Source organism: Chiloscyllium plagiosum, unplaced genomic scaffold (genome assembly GCF_037043375.1).
Source record: "Chiloscyllium plagiosum isolate Xiang-an unplaced genomic scaffold, Cpla_swu_hap1 HiC_scaffold_14, whole genome shotgun sequence".
NCBI lineage: Eukaryota > Metazoa > Chordata > Chondrichthyes > Orectolobiformes > Hemiscylliidae > Chiloscyllium > Chiloscyllium plagiosum.
Window position 1 is genome coordinate 29,427,171 of NW_028270152.1, and position 22,035 is coordinate 29,449,205.

A 22,035-nucleotide genomic window follows, 5' to 3' on the forward strand; every position below is an offset into this window, starting at 1 on the left:
GATAAAAAAAAAAGGTCCTTCTCAGGATGGAAGCCAGTGACTAGTGGTGTTCCACAAGGGTCAGTGTTGGGACCACAACCTTTCACTTTATTACGTTAACGATCTGGATGAAGGAAATGAGGGCGTTCTGCCTAAGTCTGCAGATGATACAAAGGTAGGTGGAGGGACAGGTAATATTAAGGAGGCGGGAAGGCTGCAGACAGATTTAGACAGGTGAGGAGTGTGGGCAAAGAAATGACAGATGAAATACAACGTGGGAAATTGTGATTTCATGCACTTTGGTAGGAAAAATAGAGGCATGCACTAATTTCTAAATTGGGAGAAAACTTAGAAATCTGAAGTGCAAAGGTACTTGGAAAACCTACTCCAGGGTTCTCTTAAGATAGACTTACAGGTTTAGTCAGTAATTAGGAAGGCAAATACAATGTCGTCATTCATCTTGAGAGGACGAGAATACAAAAACAGGGATATAATTCGGAGGTTTTATAAATATCTGGTCAGACCACATTTAGAATATTGTGAGCAATTTTAAGCCCCATACCTCACGAAGAATGTACTGAACCTGGAGCAGGTCCAGAGGAAGTTCACGAGAATGATCCCAGGAATGAAAGGATTAATATATGAAGAACATTTGAGGACTCTCAGTCTTTACTCAATGGAGTTTAAAAGGATGAGGAGGATATGATTGAAACTTACAGAATACTGAACGGCTTGGATAGATTGGAAGTTGGGAAGATGTTTCCACTGGTAGGAGAGATGAGGTACAAAGGGCACAGCCTTAGAGTAAAGGAAAAACCATTTAGAATGGAGATAAGGAGAAACATCTTCAGCCAAAGTGTGGTGAACCTGAGGAATTCATTGCCACAGAAGGCCGTGGAGGGTAGCCTTTGAGTACATTTAAAACCGAGATAGATAAGTTCTTGATTGCCATGGGGGATCAAAGGTTTTGGAGAAAAAGCTGGAAAATGAGGTTGAGAAACCTATCAGCCATGATTGAATGGCAAAGCAGACTCGATAGGCCGAATGGCCTAATTTTTGCTTTTATTTCTTATTCACATGAAATTAAGGATTTGTGAGAATTATGATTAGTCCCAAAAAGTGATGTAAAAAATTGGTTAAGGCACAAAAGGAGGATAGAATTTCAGCAGTGGAATATACAATATGGGAATAAATGACTTTTACTTTAGTAATATTCAATAAATCAGCAGAGAAGTGCCCAAAATATAGACTTCTTGAGCATCACAGGACCTGGAAGGGTGGCTAACAGTTTCTACATTAATAGTCAAACATTAGAAATCTAAAATGTTTTGACTCACGAGTTATCCAACTAATAAGCTGAAAATGTGTTGCTGGAAAAGCGCAGCAGGTTCCTGAAGAAGGGCTTATGCCCGCAACGTCAATTCTCCTGTTCCTTGGATGCTGCCTGACCTGCTGCGCTTTTCCAGCAACACATTTTCAGCTCTGATCTCCAGCATCTGCGCTTTCTCCTATCCAACTAATGAAGCAACATCACTTTTTAAATAAAATCACTCCAGCCTATAAGATTAAAACAAAATACGTAAGTACAATTCAGACTTCAACAATACACTTGCCACATGTGGCACTAGGGCTACAGGTTGACATCACAGCATTCAAAGATCAGCAGTTGCGCTTGCAAATAAAAACATGCATTTATTGCAGCTACAATTGATTTGACAAATTCTAGACTCAATACAAGTTTAACCTTCCACTATGACTGTACATAGCAAAATACACATCGCCAAATGCAAAGGATTGTTTTAAAGTCCACAACAGTTTTCTGTCCATTCAGCTTTTTCCATTAACAAATTATTTTGCGCATTACACTAATTTATAATTTTTTAATCAGAATTCCATTATTAATACAGACTGTAGTTTACACATTCTTATTTGCAGCTAATATTTTTCCTTTGCTCAGCTGGGAAAAAGAAAAAGAGCATTGAGTGGGTGAGGAGAAGAAAGAACTGTCAGCATTCTCATTCAGTTGCTTGAGTATTAATCTGGACAGACCACAGTTACTGTGATAGTCTTCAAAATAATACCACAGCAAGGAATGGAAAATATAGCTGCAAAGCATACCAGATGTCCTACAAGCAGTATGTCCAGGGATCTGGCCAGAAGCAATTTATGCACAAGACTGACACATACCATGGTGAATACTTGTACCCCATTTTAACTGAAGATGTGCACAGGATTTATAGAATAACTATGTATATCCACAACTGCAAAATTTTATATCCTGACCCATTTTTCCATGTGGGTACCAGTCACCAATCAACTGCCTCTTACAAAGTGGGTCTCTGGATACTTTTTTTAAAAAAAGCTATTGGTTTTCAAAACCAAATGAAAGGAATAAGAATTAAATGTTCATTAACTAGTGGAGTTAAGGTCGATAATTTTATTTGACTGCAAAGTATACATTAAATTGCAAATTCAAGCTCAATTAGAATTGTTGTATATTCAAAAAGCAAATACAAGAAGCCCTTGTTGCAGAGTTGTTCGAAAAATGGAAATCTTCAAAATAATGAGAAATGTATAAAAAAACTCAATTAAGAATTATTCATACACAAATATTGCATATACAATTAATATTTTGGATTCACACTCTCATACACTTCAGCACAATTTGCTTTCATCATTGCCATTTTTGTGCTACTTAGTGGTCAATCTTAGGTTGACCATCTGGCTACTTCAATTTTCTTGTCACAATTATGGAAACAAGGCTGCTGAACTTGAGTTTGATCACATTTCTGACCAGTTGTTTGATAAGAAAGCACACTTCAACTGTGAATCCTGGTTTAGCTGCCAAACAACAGTGTAATATCTGCATTTGGTCTCAAATCAAAATATAATGAGAAATTGTTCTCATGCAAAACAGATGGAAATTCCACAGGCTTATGCACGAGCAATTTTTGTGTCTTAATTTCAGTTGTAGTTTAACAAAGCTCACTGTTGTTTCCACTACTAGTCTTTTCATTTCTGCCTTGCCTCCATTTAAATCTGTTCCAGGTTTGTTGGAACTGAAAAACAATGTTCAGATCACTGACAATAGCACTGAAAATGACCTCTCCTTTTATCCCTTTGCAGGGAGATGAAGCAGTGAACATAAAGCTGTCAAGTCAGTTTGCATAAAGTTGCAGATCAGGTTTTACAAGACAGGATCATTCTGGTTTAAGTGGACTTTGCTTCCCGCCAAAATAGTGTGCAGGAGAAAGGAACAAAATAAAGTGCTTAAAGTATCATCAGATCAAACATTGGCTTACACAAATATTAATTTTGTTTTACATAACCATGTATTAAAAACCATGAAGTGTAAAAAAAATCCTGCCTTTATACAGGGTGTTGTTCACAACCACAGAGGACAACCTAAAGTTCTTTATATTTATGAGGCACGTTTGAAGCGCAAACACTGCTATAATGTAGAAACTATGCCAGCCAGATTATGCACAAGGTTCCATCGATCACACAATTAAATAGATGATCAGATAAACTAGTTTAGTTGTTGGTAAATATTGGTCAGATAGCCAGCAGACACTAATTTTATCACTTTACACATCAACCCCACATAAACATTAATAGAACTTGAAAAATGTCTATGTTTCAGTTAGCTTGATCAGGCATTCAAATGACCTGGATTATTACCTCAGATTCAAACCTAAAGCCCTAATTTAGAACTGACATTCGAAAATAACTGCCATCAACACAAACTAAAAGACGGCTCTTGGCCCATCAGAAGAAAGAAAATTGTTAAATTCTGACAATGTGAAACTCAACTGTCAACTTTGTTTGACCTTTACCCAAAATAAGCAATTTCTCAGCACAAATCCAAGCTATTACCACATGACCAGGTAGGACAGTTAAATGTTGTGCCAGTGTTCAGGATCCCTGTTCAGCAACTGTGACAACTTTTCAATACAAGCTGGAAATGACAATAGGCTAGACACAATGCTATTTGCATCTCAACAGAATGTTGATTTCTGAATGTGGGATTTCAGAATGTGAAATTAAAAAGGCAATTTTGATTTCCAAAAGAAAATTGTTTACTGTATTATAATACTTACCAGGCTTCTAGTCACAGATGTTTCTCCATACTTTTGGCTATCCTTCATCTTAAAAGGGAGTCTATCTTATTCCTTTCCAGCAACTCTGGAATACTCAGTATGTTTTTCCTTGCCAACTATTTTTTGCTTGTCATCATGCAAGGATTCTGAAATAAGTTTTCGAAAAACTACTTGAAGTGAAATGCTGACATAAATCAGGAGAACCACTTTCACTTAAGCTAATCAATTATTCTATTGATAAAGGATTAATTATTCTACTGCTCAAAGAGCCACCATTTGAGCTCTAGTTCTGTTCCAAGTTCAGGAAATACCCAAAAGGTCAGCTGCTAAAATTCTGTGTTTATTGTTTGGTTTCTACATCCTAGTAACTGCAGTTCAAGTCCAAGGAGGGGGATACAGAAGGAGCATATATCACAAAAGGACACCTCCTGTTGTCTTAGCCATCTGGACACTCAAACTAAACAAATGAAAATCATTATCAAGGGACACTAGCCCCACCACAGAGAATGACATCTTTGCATTATTTTCCAGAATATAATTAACAGCAAGTTAAACAATTCTACTACTGTAGAATTCTACTACTGCTTGAACCATTTTTACTAGATTCAATGAGCTCAATGAACATCATTTCCACAAAAAAAATAAGATGCAGATGTTGAAGCTCAAAATTCACTGAGTATCAAGTGTCTGTCATTTGACACGGTGCAGCAGATCAGGCAGCTGGTACAGAATGGTTCTGCTACATAGCCTTTTCACCCCAGTGCTGCTGTCTCAGCTTTTGTAATGGACTACTGAATGTCTGCATCCTTAGTGTATGGATCACACTGAATCAGGGATAAAAACAGGCACCAATCAAAATTCACAGAAATTCAACTCAGTTGCAATTCTCTCAGCTTACATTTTTGAGAATCACCCATTTTTGATTTAAAAACTCAAAGTTAACAAAAATTCATTTCAAATTTTGCAATGCTCCATATTTATTTAACTATTAAGCATTACTAAAAGGTAAAGCTCCAACCAATTATTGTAAGCAAAAACATTTTAACAACCTGAATATTATACAATGATATATCCTTTTTACCTTCAACTGAGAGCTAGGAATTATAGACAGAGGTTAGTATTCAATTCAAAGTCTTTTTGTAAGAAGTTATTTGAATTGGTGCACATAATAATAAAGCATTTCAATAATTGACAGGGTAAATTAATTTAGCAATTATGTTTCACCATTGTACCTCTGCAGGTCACCGATTACAATGAAATTTACACTGATAATACAGTAAAATATTCAAACTAAACTATGAACAAACTAGATAATGCTCTCACGATCACAAATGTTCCCAAGCACCAAGCTCCAGATAAAACCTGTTTTGCATTGAAGGAGCTTGGGAGCAGAAATGGATGTAGTAGTTGATAAAGGATATTTAAAAATCACTTTTCCCATTTTGAAAAAATATAAATAAATTTGTAAATGTAATTAATAATCTAAATACTGTACAATGTCACCAATGTAGAATCTTCCTTTTAAAAAAAAGGAGATTGAGAAGCTAGCACATGACAGTTTTTTGATGCCAATTATGTGTGGACCAAATCAGTGACCTCTAGCATTGCCATTAATGTTGCTGAATTACTGTTTGCTGAACAGGATTGTTTCCAGGTCACAACAGCTGCTAACACAGAGGCAATTAGAAAAGAAAAAGCAAAGTGTAACCACACATTCTGAAACTTCATAAAAAGATTAAGAATAAAATCTGTGCACTATGACTGCCTGATTCCCACCATTAAAAGTTTGCTTTGGTCTTTGATCTCTATTCAAACATACAGTCAGAGTTCCCAGGAGTCTGCAACAGCAAGTTTGCCAAACTGCAATTTGTTTGGCATCACTGGAACTGTATTAAAACTCTTAATGATTTCAAACTGAATTAATATGCCCAAGGAGCTGAAAATTGGAAAACAGATGTGGTTAACTGATGTTCCACTAATTTCATGCATGTCTAAATTTGGTGCAAACCAGAATAGAACTGTCAAATTCAACAAAGAAATAAATAATAACCATTAAAATAGGCTGAACCATACTTAATTTCCATCATATGTTGAATCTCATTGAAAAAAAATTGGATAGACGAAACTTTCTAACTTTATTGATACCAAATGAATTCTGGAAAAGCATTTCTAATCTATATACTTTGCTTACTTATAATGCATTTTCCAGGTTTTTAAAATGATTAAGATTTGCAAACTCTGGGTGCATTGTGTCATTTGTGGAAATCCCCAAAATTTTCGATGAAATCTTTTTGAATAAAATATTAGCATAAATGTAGGGAAAAAATTCAAAAAACTAGCAAAGTTATAAAAGAAAACAAACAAAATTACTTTAGAAAAACATTAATCCTTTGTCTCCCTTCAGTGTTTTATTTCACCCACGTTCTTCTTGAATGGCCAGCTAAATGGAAAAGCTAAACAGGAATAAAAACAAGCTTCCCGATTTTGTTGAAAAGAAATCCCATTTGCAAGTTAATCATTTAAAATAGGAATTCTGCTCTATGCTTAAACTTTTACTTATATTCAGGCGGTTACAGTTGTAACTAATTGACAGATTCACTTTTAAAACTTGAAGCTAATAAAGCTAACAAACAAACCCAAAATTGCTCAACAGTTTGCAACATTGTCAAAATCAACAGGTCAGATAGAGACACCCTCTTGCAATTAACTGTTACACTTTTACTGAATGAAATCCAAAAATATGCAGCTTGAATTAATTTTAGTCACAAGAATAGACATTACTGTACCAAATGCGGTTTATGAGATTATTGTGCCAAACAACTTTATAACCCTAATGCTTTTAGAATCTAAAATCAAGCTATTACCATTCCTTATATGTGGTTTAACAATACAGGCAGCCCCAAAAGGATTGATTATCACAACTTTCAACACTACAACAAAATATTGTGTAAAATATCTTTGGAAACATAAAGAGGTTGTTTTTTTTTTGGTTCAGCCATCGTTTCTTCCAGCATTTGGGAGAAGTGTACATCCTTCAATGTCAGAACTTTCTCAGAACTACACAGGAAATGATAAGCTAAACAAAGAGTCAGACTGTGCAAGTACAACATGGCTCCTCAGACAGACAGTAAATTGCCTTTGTTAGCGCGCAGTAGTCCCGGTGCCTTGGGCAGACATCGAACATAGCTATTCCACTAACAAAGGATGACGAACCGGAAAAAAAATGACAGCAAAGTTGAAGAGAAACTGATAAGACATTATTAAAAGCAAGAGATCTAAACATTTTGTTTTTTCTCTAAAAAGGGAAAGCATGGCAACAAAATGACACCATATAAATGAGAGAGAGAAAAATGCACCCAACCCACTGTTTATTTTGTTGCAATCCTTGAATACAAAAACATTGGAGACTTACCTTCAAAGCAAAGGATGCCAATATTGTTGCTCATCTTGTCCAAGTACTGATAGTTCAGCAGGTCCATTTTCTTTAGTAGCATTTACTGGGTAGCAAAAAGGCCAGCTGTTTGCTTAACCAGACAGCGCGCTTCAGAATAGCTGCTTTCTCTCTCCCTCCTCTATCCCTCCAAAGTTGAAAGGCCCCAGCCTTTCAGATCCAAAATAAAAGATAATTTTTTTTAAAAAAAACACAAAAAACTTGCTGAATGTGGCAAAAAAGGTTTTATTTGTGCCCACAGATTCTTAAAAGTTTTATCCTCACAGGCCAGAAACTTTTAAAACTGGGCTCTTCATCGTTAGAAAACTCAATTAGTGACAGAGACGAAACGCGCCAGCTCTCCTCACAGCCCGCTGCAAGTTAACTGCACAGACATGCAGGCTATGCTTGGTATGACTCGTATGTAAACTAGCTTCCTCTATCTGAGCGGGCAGGCCAGTGAGCATGCTCACTAAATCCTTCCAGCGCCTCAAATGTCACGGATTTTTCCTGCACACGATCAGATTCCAAATGCACCAACTGCTGGAGTAGGGAGAGAGTGAAGAAGGGGGCAGAGCCAGAGCTGCCTCTCTGTGACAGCAAACATTGCTGGCTCTGCAAAAATGACTACACACAGAGACTTACTGTTCGCAGAATACACACACAGCGAGCAGAAAGTGCACACATTTTGTACACGATTTTAAATCTTGGAACCATTAATAGTTTGCAAGTAACAACAGCATTGCAAAGGGTTGTTATAGGACTGCACAAGGTACTTACACCCATTTCGAGATATTTTGGGTTACTGACAGGCAGGCACAATTTTGATCCAGCATTTTATATTGTAGTATATCCAGCATTTCATACTGTAGTTTTTTTCCTCCTAGTATTTGTTGTATCTCTACCTTCCTCTAGTTTTCCCCACAACCACACCAAGAGGTCAGATTCACAATTGCCTTCTAATATCTGTAAAACCATTATGTAACCATTCAATTGGAGAACCAAGAAACTGGCCTCTTGTCAGTAACTCATCCTTGAGGTGTAACTGAGTGAATTGCAAGTTATTCATCTGTGACAATGAGCCCTATTACCGCTTAAGTGTATCTAGTGGCCAACTACAAAACTTTAACTTGCTCAAACAATCAACATAAAGCTACTGGAGCACAGTTCTAGTTTGTCTTATGAACTATTCACATTTTATTTCCCTGTTGGAAATACCGGTGGCATGTGATAGCATACTGCTGTTTTCAGTACGCTGCTGTGCAATCAGGTCTGTATTCAAAAACCACAATGTCAAGTGATCTTGTATTGTCATTTGAATAATGGTAGAAAGTTTTGCCATGAGTAGCTTTTAAAATGCTGATTATATTGATGTGATGTCACTATATCTTTACAGATATGGAACAGAATTAAATAACATCTATTGAGCCAGTTTTATTAAAAAGTTAAAATACAAACTCCCAAAACATGTTCCAACAGATGGAGCCTTTTAATAATAAGTAACAAGGTCTTGCCCAGAATAGTGTGGCACCTCTTGGCACTTATACAGGGAGCTGCTGGATCAGGATGTTTATCAGACATTGTTGAAAATAATTACAACATTACCACTGCAAAGCAGATTTGACTTTGTGTTGATTCAAAGTAATGTGATTTGAGTGTGAAGTTCCCAAATTATGATTAGGAGGTGCACTCACATCCTTTCAAGTTTCACATTTCTTGGGTTCAAGCCTAAATCCTTAGTACTTTTTTTTTTTGTAAATAAATAAATTAGATTACCCCAAGTTACTCACAAAGTTTATCTAGTGACTACCTGAGAAACAGAACAAGAGGGCAGCCCACCTGAGAATTACTGGCAAATTGGATCACTGACGACTCTGAAGAAACAGTATGAACATTGGTCACTGCTGAGATATTTATTGAGTATTGTTGAGGAGTACCCATCCAGGCAAATGGAGAATATTCCATTGCACCCTTACCTGAGCCTTGTGGGTGTTGATAGGCATTAGGGAGCCAGGAGGGGAGTTTGTTTGTTGCAGAATTCCTATCCACTGACCTGACCTTGTAGTCAATATTTGTATGGCTAGGTCACTTCAGCTTCCAGTCAATAGTAACCGTCACAATGCTGATAGTAAGAGATTCAGCAATAGTAATGTCATTGAATATCAAGGGTCAAAGGTTAGGTTTGCTCTTATTGGATATTATAATTGCCTGGCACTCATTATTTGCCACTTATTAGTCCAAGTTTGGATTTTGTCAAGGTCTTGCAGCATATTGACATGGATTACTTCAATATTGTTACAGATGGTGCTGAGCATTGTTCATGAATGAACATCCACAATTCTTACTTTCTGGTGAAAGGAAAGTTATTGATGAGGCAGCTGAAAACATAGGGGCCTAGGACACCAAGGAACTCCTGCAGTGATGTCCCAGTGATGATTGTTGTTTGAGGTCAATCACCATCTTTTATGCTACATATGACTACAACCAGTGAAGTTTCTCCATATTACCAATGACTCCAGTTTTGCTGGAGCTCTTTGATGCCTAGGTCAATCAAATGGTGCTTTGATGTTAATAAAGACCTCTATACATGGTCAACAACAGCCTGAACTCTCCTCACATTCCATGTCCGGTTAAGTTTCTGACAGCATGTGGGCAAAGTGGATAGGCAGCAGGAAAGCCACCTTCAAACGTGCTAGCTAAATTTAAAGAAAAAGTGAGCAATGCTTTAATTATACAAGGCATTGGTGAGACCACACCTGGAATACTATACTGCATTAATCATCTTATTTAAAGAGGGATGTAAATGCATTGGATGTAGTTCAAAGAAGTATTACTAGACTAGTAGGAATGGGAAGGTTGTCTCAGAAGGAACATTTGGACACACTAGGCCTGCATATGCTGGAATTTAGAAGAGTAAGAGACCACTTGATTGAAACAGAACATTGTGAAAGGACTTGGCAGGAGTGCAAGTGGAAAAGCGGTTTTCTCGTGGGGAAAATGTAGAAAATAGGCTAAAAATAAGCATATGGAGATCAATCTAGATAAATGCAAGGTATTGCATTTTGGTACAACAAACAAGGGTAGGTCTCATACAATTAATGGCAGCACCTTGGGTAGTGTTGTAAAACAGAGGGACCTCTGGGTATAGTTCCATAATGTTTGAAGTTTGTGTCACATGTAGATAGGGCAGTTAAAAAGGCGTTTGGCATACCTGCCTTCATTGCTCAGAGCTTTGAATATAGGAATTGAGAAGTCATGTTGAGGTTGCACAGGATATTGGTGAGGTCTCTTCTAGAATGTTATGTCCAGTTTCTGGTTGCCCAGTCAACAAGAAGGATGTTATCAAGCTAGAGAGAATTCAGAAGAGATTTACCAGGATATTCCCAAGTATGGAAGGTTTAAGTTACAAAGAAAGGCTGGATAGGCTGGGATTTTTTTTTCACTGGAGTATAGGAAGTTGTGCAGTGACCTTATAGAGTTTTAAAGTCATGAGCTCTATAGATAGGGTTAATGATAGGTGTCTTTACCCGCGGATGGGGTATTTCAAGAGTAGGGAGCACTTTTTAAGATGAGAGGAGAGATATTTTTAAAAGGACATGAGGCTAATAACTTATATGTATGTAGTGTACTATTTAGTGACTTCTACTGGAATTCAGAAAAAATATTTCCAGGAAGAAATCTAATGGTAAACAAAATAGGATCTTCCCCACTCTTGAAAGGCATTTTACTACACTGTATAAAATGCAATTTAAATCAGGGTTAAAATTTACTGTACTTTAAAAATAACTTATACTTTTCCAACAGATGTGAGCCACGCTTCTAACACTTCACTCAAGCAGGTATTCTTTCCGTGCGAGATGAGATAGAGAGGTTTGTCAGACTATTTGACCACGATAGAAGCTTAACCCAATTCTACCATCAGCTGACATCCATATGCAAGCAGACTTTCCTGATTACTGGATAGTAATCTGGAGCAAGAATTTTAGCTAGTTTTCTTGTTTTTGTAACTTAAAGACATTGAGACCAGTTGTCTTATTGCCTTCATTGCGATAAGTTATCTCAACACAGGCACACATCGAACCTTTGACCTTCCTTAGTTTGTATGGTTCATGTCTTTAATTGGTAGTGCAGTTCTACAGGGGTAATAAGTTTTTAAAAAGAACAAACAGTTTCTGTGCTTTCAACCAGTCCTTTCAATACATTTTTGAAGTTGCACTTGCTTATTTCCCTGTTGTGAAGATCATTGCTTCTTTGAAGAACAAAGGTTTTCTAGGTTTAACGACAGTTTTCCCCACCTTCCAACTGATAGTAGCCAATAATATCATCTCTTTTTCATTTAATTTCCCTTGCCTTCCGATCTATCACAAATCTTTGCTTTCATTCTTTATGCTCCTCCCTAACTTTCCTGTTTCTGTACTTACTTAAAAGCTGCTATAGGTTCATAAGAGCAAATGTAGGCTATTTGGCCCACTGGGTTTGCTCCATGGCTGATCTGTTATATTCCTAACGTTTTCCAGTTCTGATGAAAGGTCGTCAACCTGAATCATTAATTTTGTTTCTCTCTTCACAGAGTTTACCTGACTCGCTGAGTATGATCAGCAATTTCTGTTAATACGATGGGTGGCATTCCATTGACTCCAGACTGAGCATTTTCAATTATTAAAATCATACTGGAGGTGGAGGAGTGGAATACTGTGGACTTTGAAGTATGCGTTTAAAAAATATAAACTATTGTTTTTAAAAAGGGTAGGCACTGCGTTTGGAGGGGGGTAAGAGAGAAGAAAGATATGATAGGATGTTTCTGGGTTTAGATTAAATATTTGAAATTGGACCTTGAGAACGTGCACAGCAGCACAACCTAGAGGAAATGTAGCAGAGATACAAGAGTGAATAGATGTATCTGGAACTTGAAAATTGATCGAAAAGGGTACTATTTAAAAAAGGTAAAAACAACATTAGCTCAGATATGCTGAATCTTTCCCACTCAATTAATATTCCATTAGTCAGGTTCCACCTTCAATGGTTCTTTTCATATTTTCTAACCAAACCTGGCTTGCTGTGTAGTTTTTAAAATCTATGATAATAGACTGTGGTGTCAGATTTAGCAGGTCTGGAAAAGACAATCTCAGTCTGTTTCACATGAAGACCAAACAGTGTCCACAACTTATTTATAAACCAGAAATTCAAGCTCTTTTCCTGTTTTGACAAAGGTAAATGCCATATACTTTATGAAATAATAGATTACTCATGGTTAAAGCTTTCTCAAGTCTATCCTCAGAATTATTGGTGGATCAAAACACATTGTACAGGATGTGTTTCAGATTTCCCAAAGTCTAATATACACTGCATCAACCAGGTACTAGAATGCTATTTCTGCTTCTGACAACAGTTTGGAAGAAAGTATTTCAGGTACGTTTACCAAATGAGAGAGTTCTGTCAGCAGGAATGTTTTGAGACTTCAATGCTCAAAATTTGTTTTCAGGAGTGTAGATTATCAAAAGAATTGCAGTGAAATAATTTATTTGATTTTCAAAGCTTTTTTGGTGCAGAATAGTTTCCTTTTCACAAGTAACAGTGAGGTGTCCCCATTAATGGCACATCCTTGATCATTTATAGCTAAAAGTATTAGCCTTGTAAAATAAGCTAGCAAACACTTCATGCTACCTCCATCGCAGGTGGAAAGTTCATTAGGGATGGAATTTCCTGTTACAATATAATTGGAAGGTACAGTCAAAGTTATGCCATTCTTGCAGCCATTTTGCAGATGTCTATTTACAACAAATTTCCTGCCAATTTATTTAATGCATAATGGAACAGAAAACATGCAAAAAACATATCCAGTATAAATAATTGTGGTTTGCAGAAAGTAAACTCACATCATGCATTCCTTTCACAAGTACAAATGTAACAGTTGCAGGCAACATAACTTTCATTTCTGCTTGAGAACCTGCAATCCTGGGAGCTTTTCAATTTTAGCGCATCATACTGATGTGAATAAAACGTGTACCAAGAAACAAAAAGTTCAGGTCACAGTGGGGATATAAAAAAAAATTCTTGGCTGATTTTAAATCTGTTTTGCAAAAGTGTAGCTGCAGGAATTATGCGTGTTGGAGCCTTTAGCCTTGGTGTGGAGCCATTGTAATGAAGCAAGATCCATTTAAACTTGTTGATTGGCAGTGCAAGAAAATTCTGTGTAGCATAATGACGAGTGTGGCATGCCCAATCCTTTACATCAGGTTCTTACTCCATAGCTGATTACATGCTTTGCCATCAAAAGTTTCAACATACAGCAAAATAAAATGTGAACAATAAATCACACAGAATTGGCAATTTGAGACCAAGTGCTTAAATCATAGTATATAAAAACAAAGTACTGCAAATGTTGGAGATCTGAAAGATGTTAAGAAATTGCTGGAGAAACCCAGCAAGGCTGGCAGCATCTGTGAAGAAAGGAACAATGTTCTGAGAACAAAATGACCCTTCTTCAAAAGTGGAAATAAAAAAAGTGAGGAGCAGCAAATAGAACAGAAGGTGAAGATGCCCTAGAACAATAGGCAAAGGAATGCTTCTGGCAGTAAAAGAGATAAAGATGAAGAATTAGGGTTAATGGAGGCGTTAATGGAAAATGGGTTAATAGGAGAAAAACCAAGCAAACAAGATACGGTGTTGGTAGACAGTTGACGGTGAGGCCTCAGATTTTTGGTAATTTCCCTCTAAGCTGTGTGACAGTATGACCATCCAGCAATCATAAACATTACCATATAGGCCATGTACAAGCTAACTGCATTGTGTGTATGGCTGGGGAGAAGAATCAGTACAGTATTATGGACAGGTTCCCATACCAAAGGCTAAGTGCTAAAACGGATCACCTTTGGTATGAGAACCTGCCCATAATACTATATGACTAGCAACGTGATTATAAGACTGTTATGCTCGATGTTTGGTTGTGCAGAGTAATATTGCCAGTAATGCCCAGGTCCAAGTGTCTAAAATTATCTTCAAATGGATGTCTAGCATTTTACTTTGTGTTGGCACTATTATGACATTGCTGGCCTTATTGCTATAACAATACAACACATGCAACCTCCTATTCTACGGTTCCTATCTGTTAAATAACCACCCGTCTCAAGATGCAGCAACATTCCACAGGTTTTAAACTTCAGTGCATACATGTGTTTACAATCTCAGTCTGTTTGACATGAAGCCCAAACTGTGTCCACAACTTATTTATACTCAATGCTTATATGGGACTTCACAATATCACAAAGTTATCTGTTTCAGCACTTAGCCTGAGCTAGCAGAAATTGCATTCATACACTGAACTGACCAAATATCACTCCATCCCAGATAACTACCAGAAACAGAACCTGACGGTTTTCTAACTTTGGTATCATCATCGACCTCAAGGTGAATTTCCAAGCTCTCAACTGGATTCTTGCTACTCACACTGCTGTTTAAAGAGAAAATGACACCACCACCATCTAACAAGTGCAACCTAATAAATTTCAGGAATCAGGATCCAAAAACCTTAAGTAATGAGAGAAAGAAAAATGACAGATTGGAGGCAGTCAATCTGGTCTAAACAGAGATTTTCAATTGTGTCTACTGCTGCTGTACTTATTTGACTACTAACAATGTCCTTCACAAACTGTTCAAGGCAAGAATGTACTGATGCTATCCAATTGCAAGATACTAAAGGAACATATTGGAGTAAACAGTATGGTGTTCTTGCATTGTAAGCAATTTATAAATGAAAAATTGAAAGTAAAGTAATAGCTAGCATTTCAAATCAAACCTGCCAAACAATCCATTTCCATAAAAATATCTCATCATCACTGTTGGGACATGTTGCCCAAACAATTTAGATACAATGATGTTTCTTCCTCCTTCTGCAAAGTAGAGGGGGAAAAAATCCACAGACCACTGTATTAAATGAGACTAAATGTTGGCATGTAGAAAACATCATCTCAAAACCGACACAAAGCTATGTTGATCACGCAAGCAGTATAAGTGGAGTCACAGGTAGATAGGATAGTGAAGAAGGCATTTGGTATGCTTTCCTTTATTGGACAGAGTATTAAGTACAGGAGTTGGGAGGTCATGTTGTGGCTGTACAGGACATTGGTTAGGCCACTTTTAGAATATTGCGTGCAATTCTGATCTCCCTCCTATTGGAAGGATGTTGTGAAACTTGAAAGGGTTAAAAGATTTACATGGATATTGCCAGGGTTGGAGGATTTGAGCTTGAGAGAGAGGCTGAATAGGGCTGCGGCTGTTTTCCCTGGAGCATTGGGGGCTGAGGGGTGACCTTATAGAGGTTTATAAAATCATGAGGGGCATGGATAGGCTAAATAGACAAGGTCTTTTCCCTGGGGTGAGGGAGTCCAGACTAGAGGGCATGGGTTTAGGGTGAGAGGGGAAAAATTTAAAAGGGACCGAAGGGGCAATTTTTTTTCTTTACACAGAGGGTGATGCTTATATGGAATCAGGTGCCAGAGGAAGTGGTGGAGGCTGATACAATTACCCAACATTTAAAAGGCATCTGGATAAGTATATGAATAGGAAGGGTTTAGAAGGATATAGACCAAGTGCTGGCAAATGGATTAGGTAGGATATCTGGTTGGCATGGGCGAGTTGGACCAAAGGATCTGTTTGCGTGCTGTACGTCTTTATGACTCTAAGACCCAAGGGAAAGTACCCTATTAATTTAAATAAAAGCTGTTAGTGCAGAATGTTTGAAGAGTACATATAATGTTGCAAGACAGGGGCTCACAGAAAGTTTAACGCATTGTTTTTCTGTGCAAAATGGTTAACATTGTCAAAACAACCTAGAAGCAGTATACAGGTTTGATGTGCAAAAAAGCATTTTCCACTCGGTGAAAAATTAATCTCAGTTGGTATTCTTAAACCCCTGGGGTCCTACACTGTTCCCATAACAGAAGGTATTAGGCCAATGAGTGCTTCCTGCAAATTAACTTCGTCCAACAAAAGCCTTTTGTTACAATGCTATAAAAGAGAAACTGTACAGTTTGAGAGAATAATAGCTGCAGATGTAGCATAGTGAGAGCCAGTAATAAACATCTGTTCTCAAACTCTTCCTGGCTTATAACTATATTTCTTCAAATGATCAAGTAAGGTGAATAAAGGTGAATAAAAAATTTAGGTCTGGGCTAAAAGTGTACCAAATCTTTTGACATGGGACTAAGAAATATCCAGTGATGTGATCTGATGAATAGATGCTATATTTAAGAGAAAACATATCCACAGATCCCACTGGTATCTTTTTATATAATCTGTATATACTGAATCGGAGGAAAATCGGGCTGGTTTATTCCCGAATCCCGTGAGTTGCAAATCCCTCAGCAGGCCTGAACTTCCTTGTAAATAGCAGAATTCAACAGATAAGAGCAGAGTTTTGAAATACGTTTCAAAGCAAACATGTAATGCCCAATTTCTTTCACAATATCCTGATGTGCTAGTTGCAAACTGGCAGAAAAAAGAAGTTCTGTTTAAATACTGCCATGGTTGTAGGTAGATTCGCTGAGCTGGAAGTTGATTTGCAGATGTTTTATCCCCTGTCTAGGTGACATCTTCAGTGCTTTGGAACCTCCTGTGAAGTGCTGTTATACTGGTTATGTGGTTTCATTCGTGCTACTTCCAGTTGTCAGTTCTGGTAGTTCCCTGTAGTGGCTGGTATATTGGGTCTAGGTCTATGTGCGTGTTGATGGACAACATGGATGAATGCTATGCTTCTAGAAATTGTCTGGCTGTCCTCGGTTTAGCTTGTCCTATGATCATTGTGTTGTCCCAATCAAATTTGTGGTCCTTGTCATTGTGTGTATGGCTACCAGGGACAGCTGGTCATGGCGTTTAGAGGCAAGTTGGTGTTTGTGGATGTAGATTATATTAGATAAATAGGCAGACAACTAGTAATGTTTTGTGCAGCCTTCGTTTGGAATCTTGTAAATTAAGTTAGCATTTAAACCCATTATGTGCAAGACTATTGAATGGCCCAGATAAGATTACTTACAGTGTGGAAACAGGCCCTTCAGCCCAACAAGTCCACACCGACCTGCAGAAGCGCAACACACCCAGACCTGTTCCCCTACATTTACCTCTTCACCTAGCACTGCGGGCAATTTAGCATGGCCAATTCACCTAACCTGCACATTTTTGGATTGTGGGAGGAAACCGGAGCACCCAGAGGAAACCCACGCAGACACAGAGAGAATGTGCAAACTCCAATCAGAGTCGCCTGAGGCGGGAATTAAACCCAGGTCTCTGGCGCTGTGAGGCAGCAGTGCTAACCACTGTGCCACCCGTACATAGTTTTCTTACATAGTTTCCTGACAAACATATTACATTAAGTGAATGGTTTAATTAGACCTGGAATACCAAATTGTTAAAGGAGAACTGCCTCATTAACTATACTTGATATTAGACAGTTCATTAAGCTACCATGTATGAATTCGTTTTGCCCATACATTTTCAACAATAGCTGCTTTCTAAACAAAAAAAGTTTGGATGTCTCAGAAAAAGAATGAACAAAACAAGCAAAACAAAACTTAAATTTTAAAATTCATTCCCAGGAACTGGCCCATCCCGAATTGTCCTGAAGGTGGTGGTGATAAGTCATCTCCTTGAACCACTACGTGCTGCAGCGTAAGTAGTACAGGTACTCCCAGAATACTGGCCAGTTGGAAATTTCAGGATTTTTAAACCGGTGATAATGGAAAAAAAAGTATTTTTTTTTTCCAAGCCAGGAATGGCATGGCAAGAGGATTTGCAGCCTGCTGCCCTCATCCTTCTGTAGTAGACAGGGAGGAGGCTGGAAGAACACTGCAAACCAGGCAGCATCAGCAAGTGCAGAAGTCAACGTTTCGGGTGTAACCCCAGGAGAACGCACATTTGGAAAGTAAAACAGCTTCAGTGAGCTGCTGCAGTGCATCATTTTGTATTGCGTCAGAACATATCCAAATGCAAAGACTGCTGCCAATGTTAGCAGTGCCAATGCATAAACAGTAACAAAATTAATCATCAGATCAACCATTTTCCAAGCACTGGTGGAAGAATATGCTGGCCAGGAGATCTGGAGAACACTCTGCGCTTATTCAAATAATGTCACGAATCATTTATATGAACCTTTGGAGAAATCTCCAATTACCAACTCCTCCAAAAGACAGCATCAATACAGCACAAAGAACCAACTTTGATCTTAAATGCAAATATCAGGAGTACAGCTTGAACCCAAACATCTGACTCAGAACAACCAACTGAGTCAAGGCTGACACAGCAAATCTATAACCAAATTAATAATCTCCGCAGACATGTTTACAAGAGTACATGTCTCGGTCACTCAGGTTAAAATTTGTGGTTAGGATTATTGTGATGATGATACCATAACTCAGCTTGGGGATGTACTAGCCTTGTTCTTGTTCTGCTGTCCTATTTCAGACACTTGGTACCATTCAGATAGCTCTCAGTCTTTTCTTCCCTTCCCTCAGATTCCTACTTTCCTTCCTGTATGTTTACAGTACTGGCAACTTGTGGAACAGGAGCGTATATTAAATTCTAATTTCATCTCCACAGAGAAACAGTGACTGCTGGACAGTATTGGGAAGTATCCCACAGGTACACTTCGAGCATATCCTCATGTAGATGAGGATTTAAATTTATACAAGAAGAATGGCCACTTGCCTGAGATTTCATGGTCTGTCTTTAGGACATAATCTCAAGATGGGCCCCACACCTCTTTCAGGAGGAGGTAGACATTTTTGAAATTATAATTTCCTTTTGAAAACGATATAGTAGTTTTCAGTGCAATGCAGAATATTTTGTTTACCAGCAAACCCACAATGCCCACACATTTTCACATTTGCAAGACAGTTTGTGTTGTTTTGCAGGAGGGCAGGGTATGGTGGCAACCTTGTTGATAAGTTTAGATCATTTCCACCACTCCTTTTGTTCCATCTAAAGCACAAAATGTTGAAAAGAATGCAAAGTGCTGAGTAGCTGAGTGTTGCTGTTTATATTTGTGCTTTTTCAATGTTGTGTATTACTGAAAGAACAGTCTGTCCAAGGTCCTTTGCTACAGCATGTCAATACACCACCTGGCAGACTAATATCTACAAAGGCAATGAGAACCCCCACACTTTCTGAGCCCCACCCTGAACACAAATACCAAATTAAATATGCATTTCCATAAATGATAGATTTCAAACATAGAAAACATTGGCTACACACATAAATTGAACAAGGTTTAGGATCATTACCCATTAATGCTAAAACAAACAGTATCTAAGATGATCGATTTAAAAGAAACTACGTCAAGTATTCGAGACAAAAATGAGTCTGCACTTCAATAGTCAGAAGTACTCCCTCTTGTGTTGTAAAGCAAAACTATCGATGGTAAAGACACTTGAAATTCAGAGCATACCTTTAAAATGAAAAACATTAATTCTTCAGACAGTGCTGGTAAAGGACAGAGAAGTAACTATGAACATGACTGAGCAATGATAATCAAACATGTAGGACTGAAAATGGAATAAGATTTAAGTACTTGAATATCCATGAATTTAAAGAGTTGTATTTCTTCTTGTGTTAGTCATGCCTCTTAGCAAAATTAGAGGTCATTGAAATGGCAAGTGATGTTGAACCATTAAGTCTTTACTGAACCCTGTGGTGTATCACTGTAGCTCTACATATGTTTGTGTATTAAATACTGTTTCTGGCTGAAAGACAGAAAAATATGCAATCACAATATGCAAGTTGTGGCAGAGATTCTGAAGGCACATTTTGTGCAGCTTGTTGAATAATTTATTGAGTAAAAGTACTTTATGGTTACTGTTTTCCACATAAATGTATACAGGAGCTCTCATTTTTCTTTTATATTGCCAGAGATATCAATGGAATAAAAATTAAGAAAACCTTTCAGGATCAATATTTTCACTTGCGAAGAAACTTCCAAAAAAGTTTTCAAATTTATCGCAAATGTGGAGGAGTACATCAAGGCTCTTTTCAAAATGGCCTATAGCAGAGTGCATGTCAAGAAACAAAATATTATTTCTGAACTGGATCCTTCACAGGTATATCTTTATAATCTACAGCTCAATCATCACCATCATCTCCATCTATGTTAGGTATGAGTATTTATTCATGAATCCATAATTAAATTGTATAATTTCATTTACCACATAACTTTGCATGCTTTTCTGTTAAATGAATTTCAAAAAGATCCAATAATATTAATTTATTAAATGTTGAAATAATACATACTTGTTCCCTAATACCCTTTTATTAGAATATCCACACATTTTGAAATTGAATTCTGGCAATGAACTGAATTGGGTCACAGCAAAGGAAACGTACAGGGCTTCAGTAAGACCAAGGTCCACACCCAAAATATTAGTCTGATTTCTTTTTACACATGCTAATAGATCTATAATACACATGACTTTGAGCATTTTCTCCATTTCAGATTTCTAGAATTTAAGAAACTTGGCCAAAAATGCAAGTTAACTGAAATTTGTCTCCCTTGATTGGTCAGCTTTGGTTGTTCAAGTACTATAAGCACTCTACCTTGCTTCCTTCATCTCCTTGTCATTCCTGCAAAACCAACACAAAGGAATCAGATCAGCTCAGGACCAACACCAAACAGCTAATTTACTTCAGGTCAAGCCAAGAATTTATCAATTAAGCATCAAAGTCAAAAGTCACATGTAAAATTCATGGACAGTACAAAATAACATGGGAATGTGTTGAAATTTGTGTGCACTAGACACTAACTTGCCAGATGTAGATCCTTGCCCCTGTGGAATCTCAGTCTGTGAAGTCCTCATTGCTCTCTCAATGTTGCTGAGATGGATGAGTACACGAAGGTCCTTTCCAAAATAAAAAGGCCATAACAGCCATCACCAGCAGCATTTTGAGAATTTAGTTTTTCAAATTGTTGACCTTCTGGCATCTTGTTTCTGATGATATGTGCAAATAAAAAAAAAGACCTCTGAAAATGTAACACATTTTTCTGATACTGTTCTTTGGATTCCAGTCATGAATTCTTCAAGACAGCCAATCTTTGCATCAATGCCATACACAACCAAGGTGACATGACCAGTGTACTAAAACTTTAAACACATCAGAAAACAAGTCACAAATACTTTGTCCGAATTAAAAGAGAACTGACGCTGCATTAATGTGGAAAAATAATAAAGCAGAAAAGACATTGGTGTCATAGTGATCAAAGCCATTTGGAGATACGTTCTTCTTTAAAAAGGAAGATTGTTTACATTAACTGGATAGAAGAGCCGCAGGAAACAGGAGTGTCTATGCCAAATTAAAACATGAAAATGAAAGTGCCACATCAATTTTGTAATATTTAAAGTAGCTATTAATTTGGAACAATAATGAAGTTGCAGAGTAAATGAATCTTAAACATTCTTAAAATTGGAAGTAGAAGAATTGAAAGGCAAAAGGTAATTGTCTCTGTATTTTTGTATTTTGCCTACCATAGATTCCCCTGCAACATTC

The 22,035-nt window shown here is 37.4% G+C and overlaps 1 protein-coding gene across 3 annotated transcripts in view; it reads right to left on the reverse strand.

Annotated features, from left to right (window-relative positions):
- vgll4b (vestigial-like family member 4b) overlaps positions 1 to 22,035 on the reverse strand; it is a 119,534-nt gene that overhangs the window by 42,320 nt on the left and 55,179 nt on the right. The window contains exon 1 of one of the 3 annotated variants that reach the window (XM_043707934.2): positions 7,492 to 7,929. The exons of the other annotated variants lie outside the window; for them this stretch is intronic. Coding sequence (XP_043563869.1) covers positions 7,492 to 7,573 — 82 coding nt within the window. The 5' untranslated portion in view covers positions 7,574 to 7,929. Of the gene's footprint in view, positions 1 to 7,491; positions 7,930 to 22,035 lie in introns of those variants that run through there. 3 annotated transcript variants of the gene reach the window in all.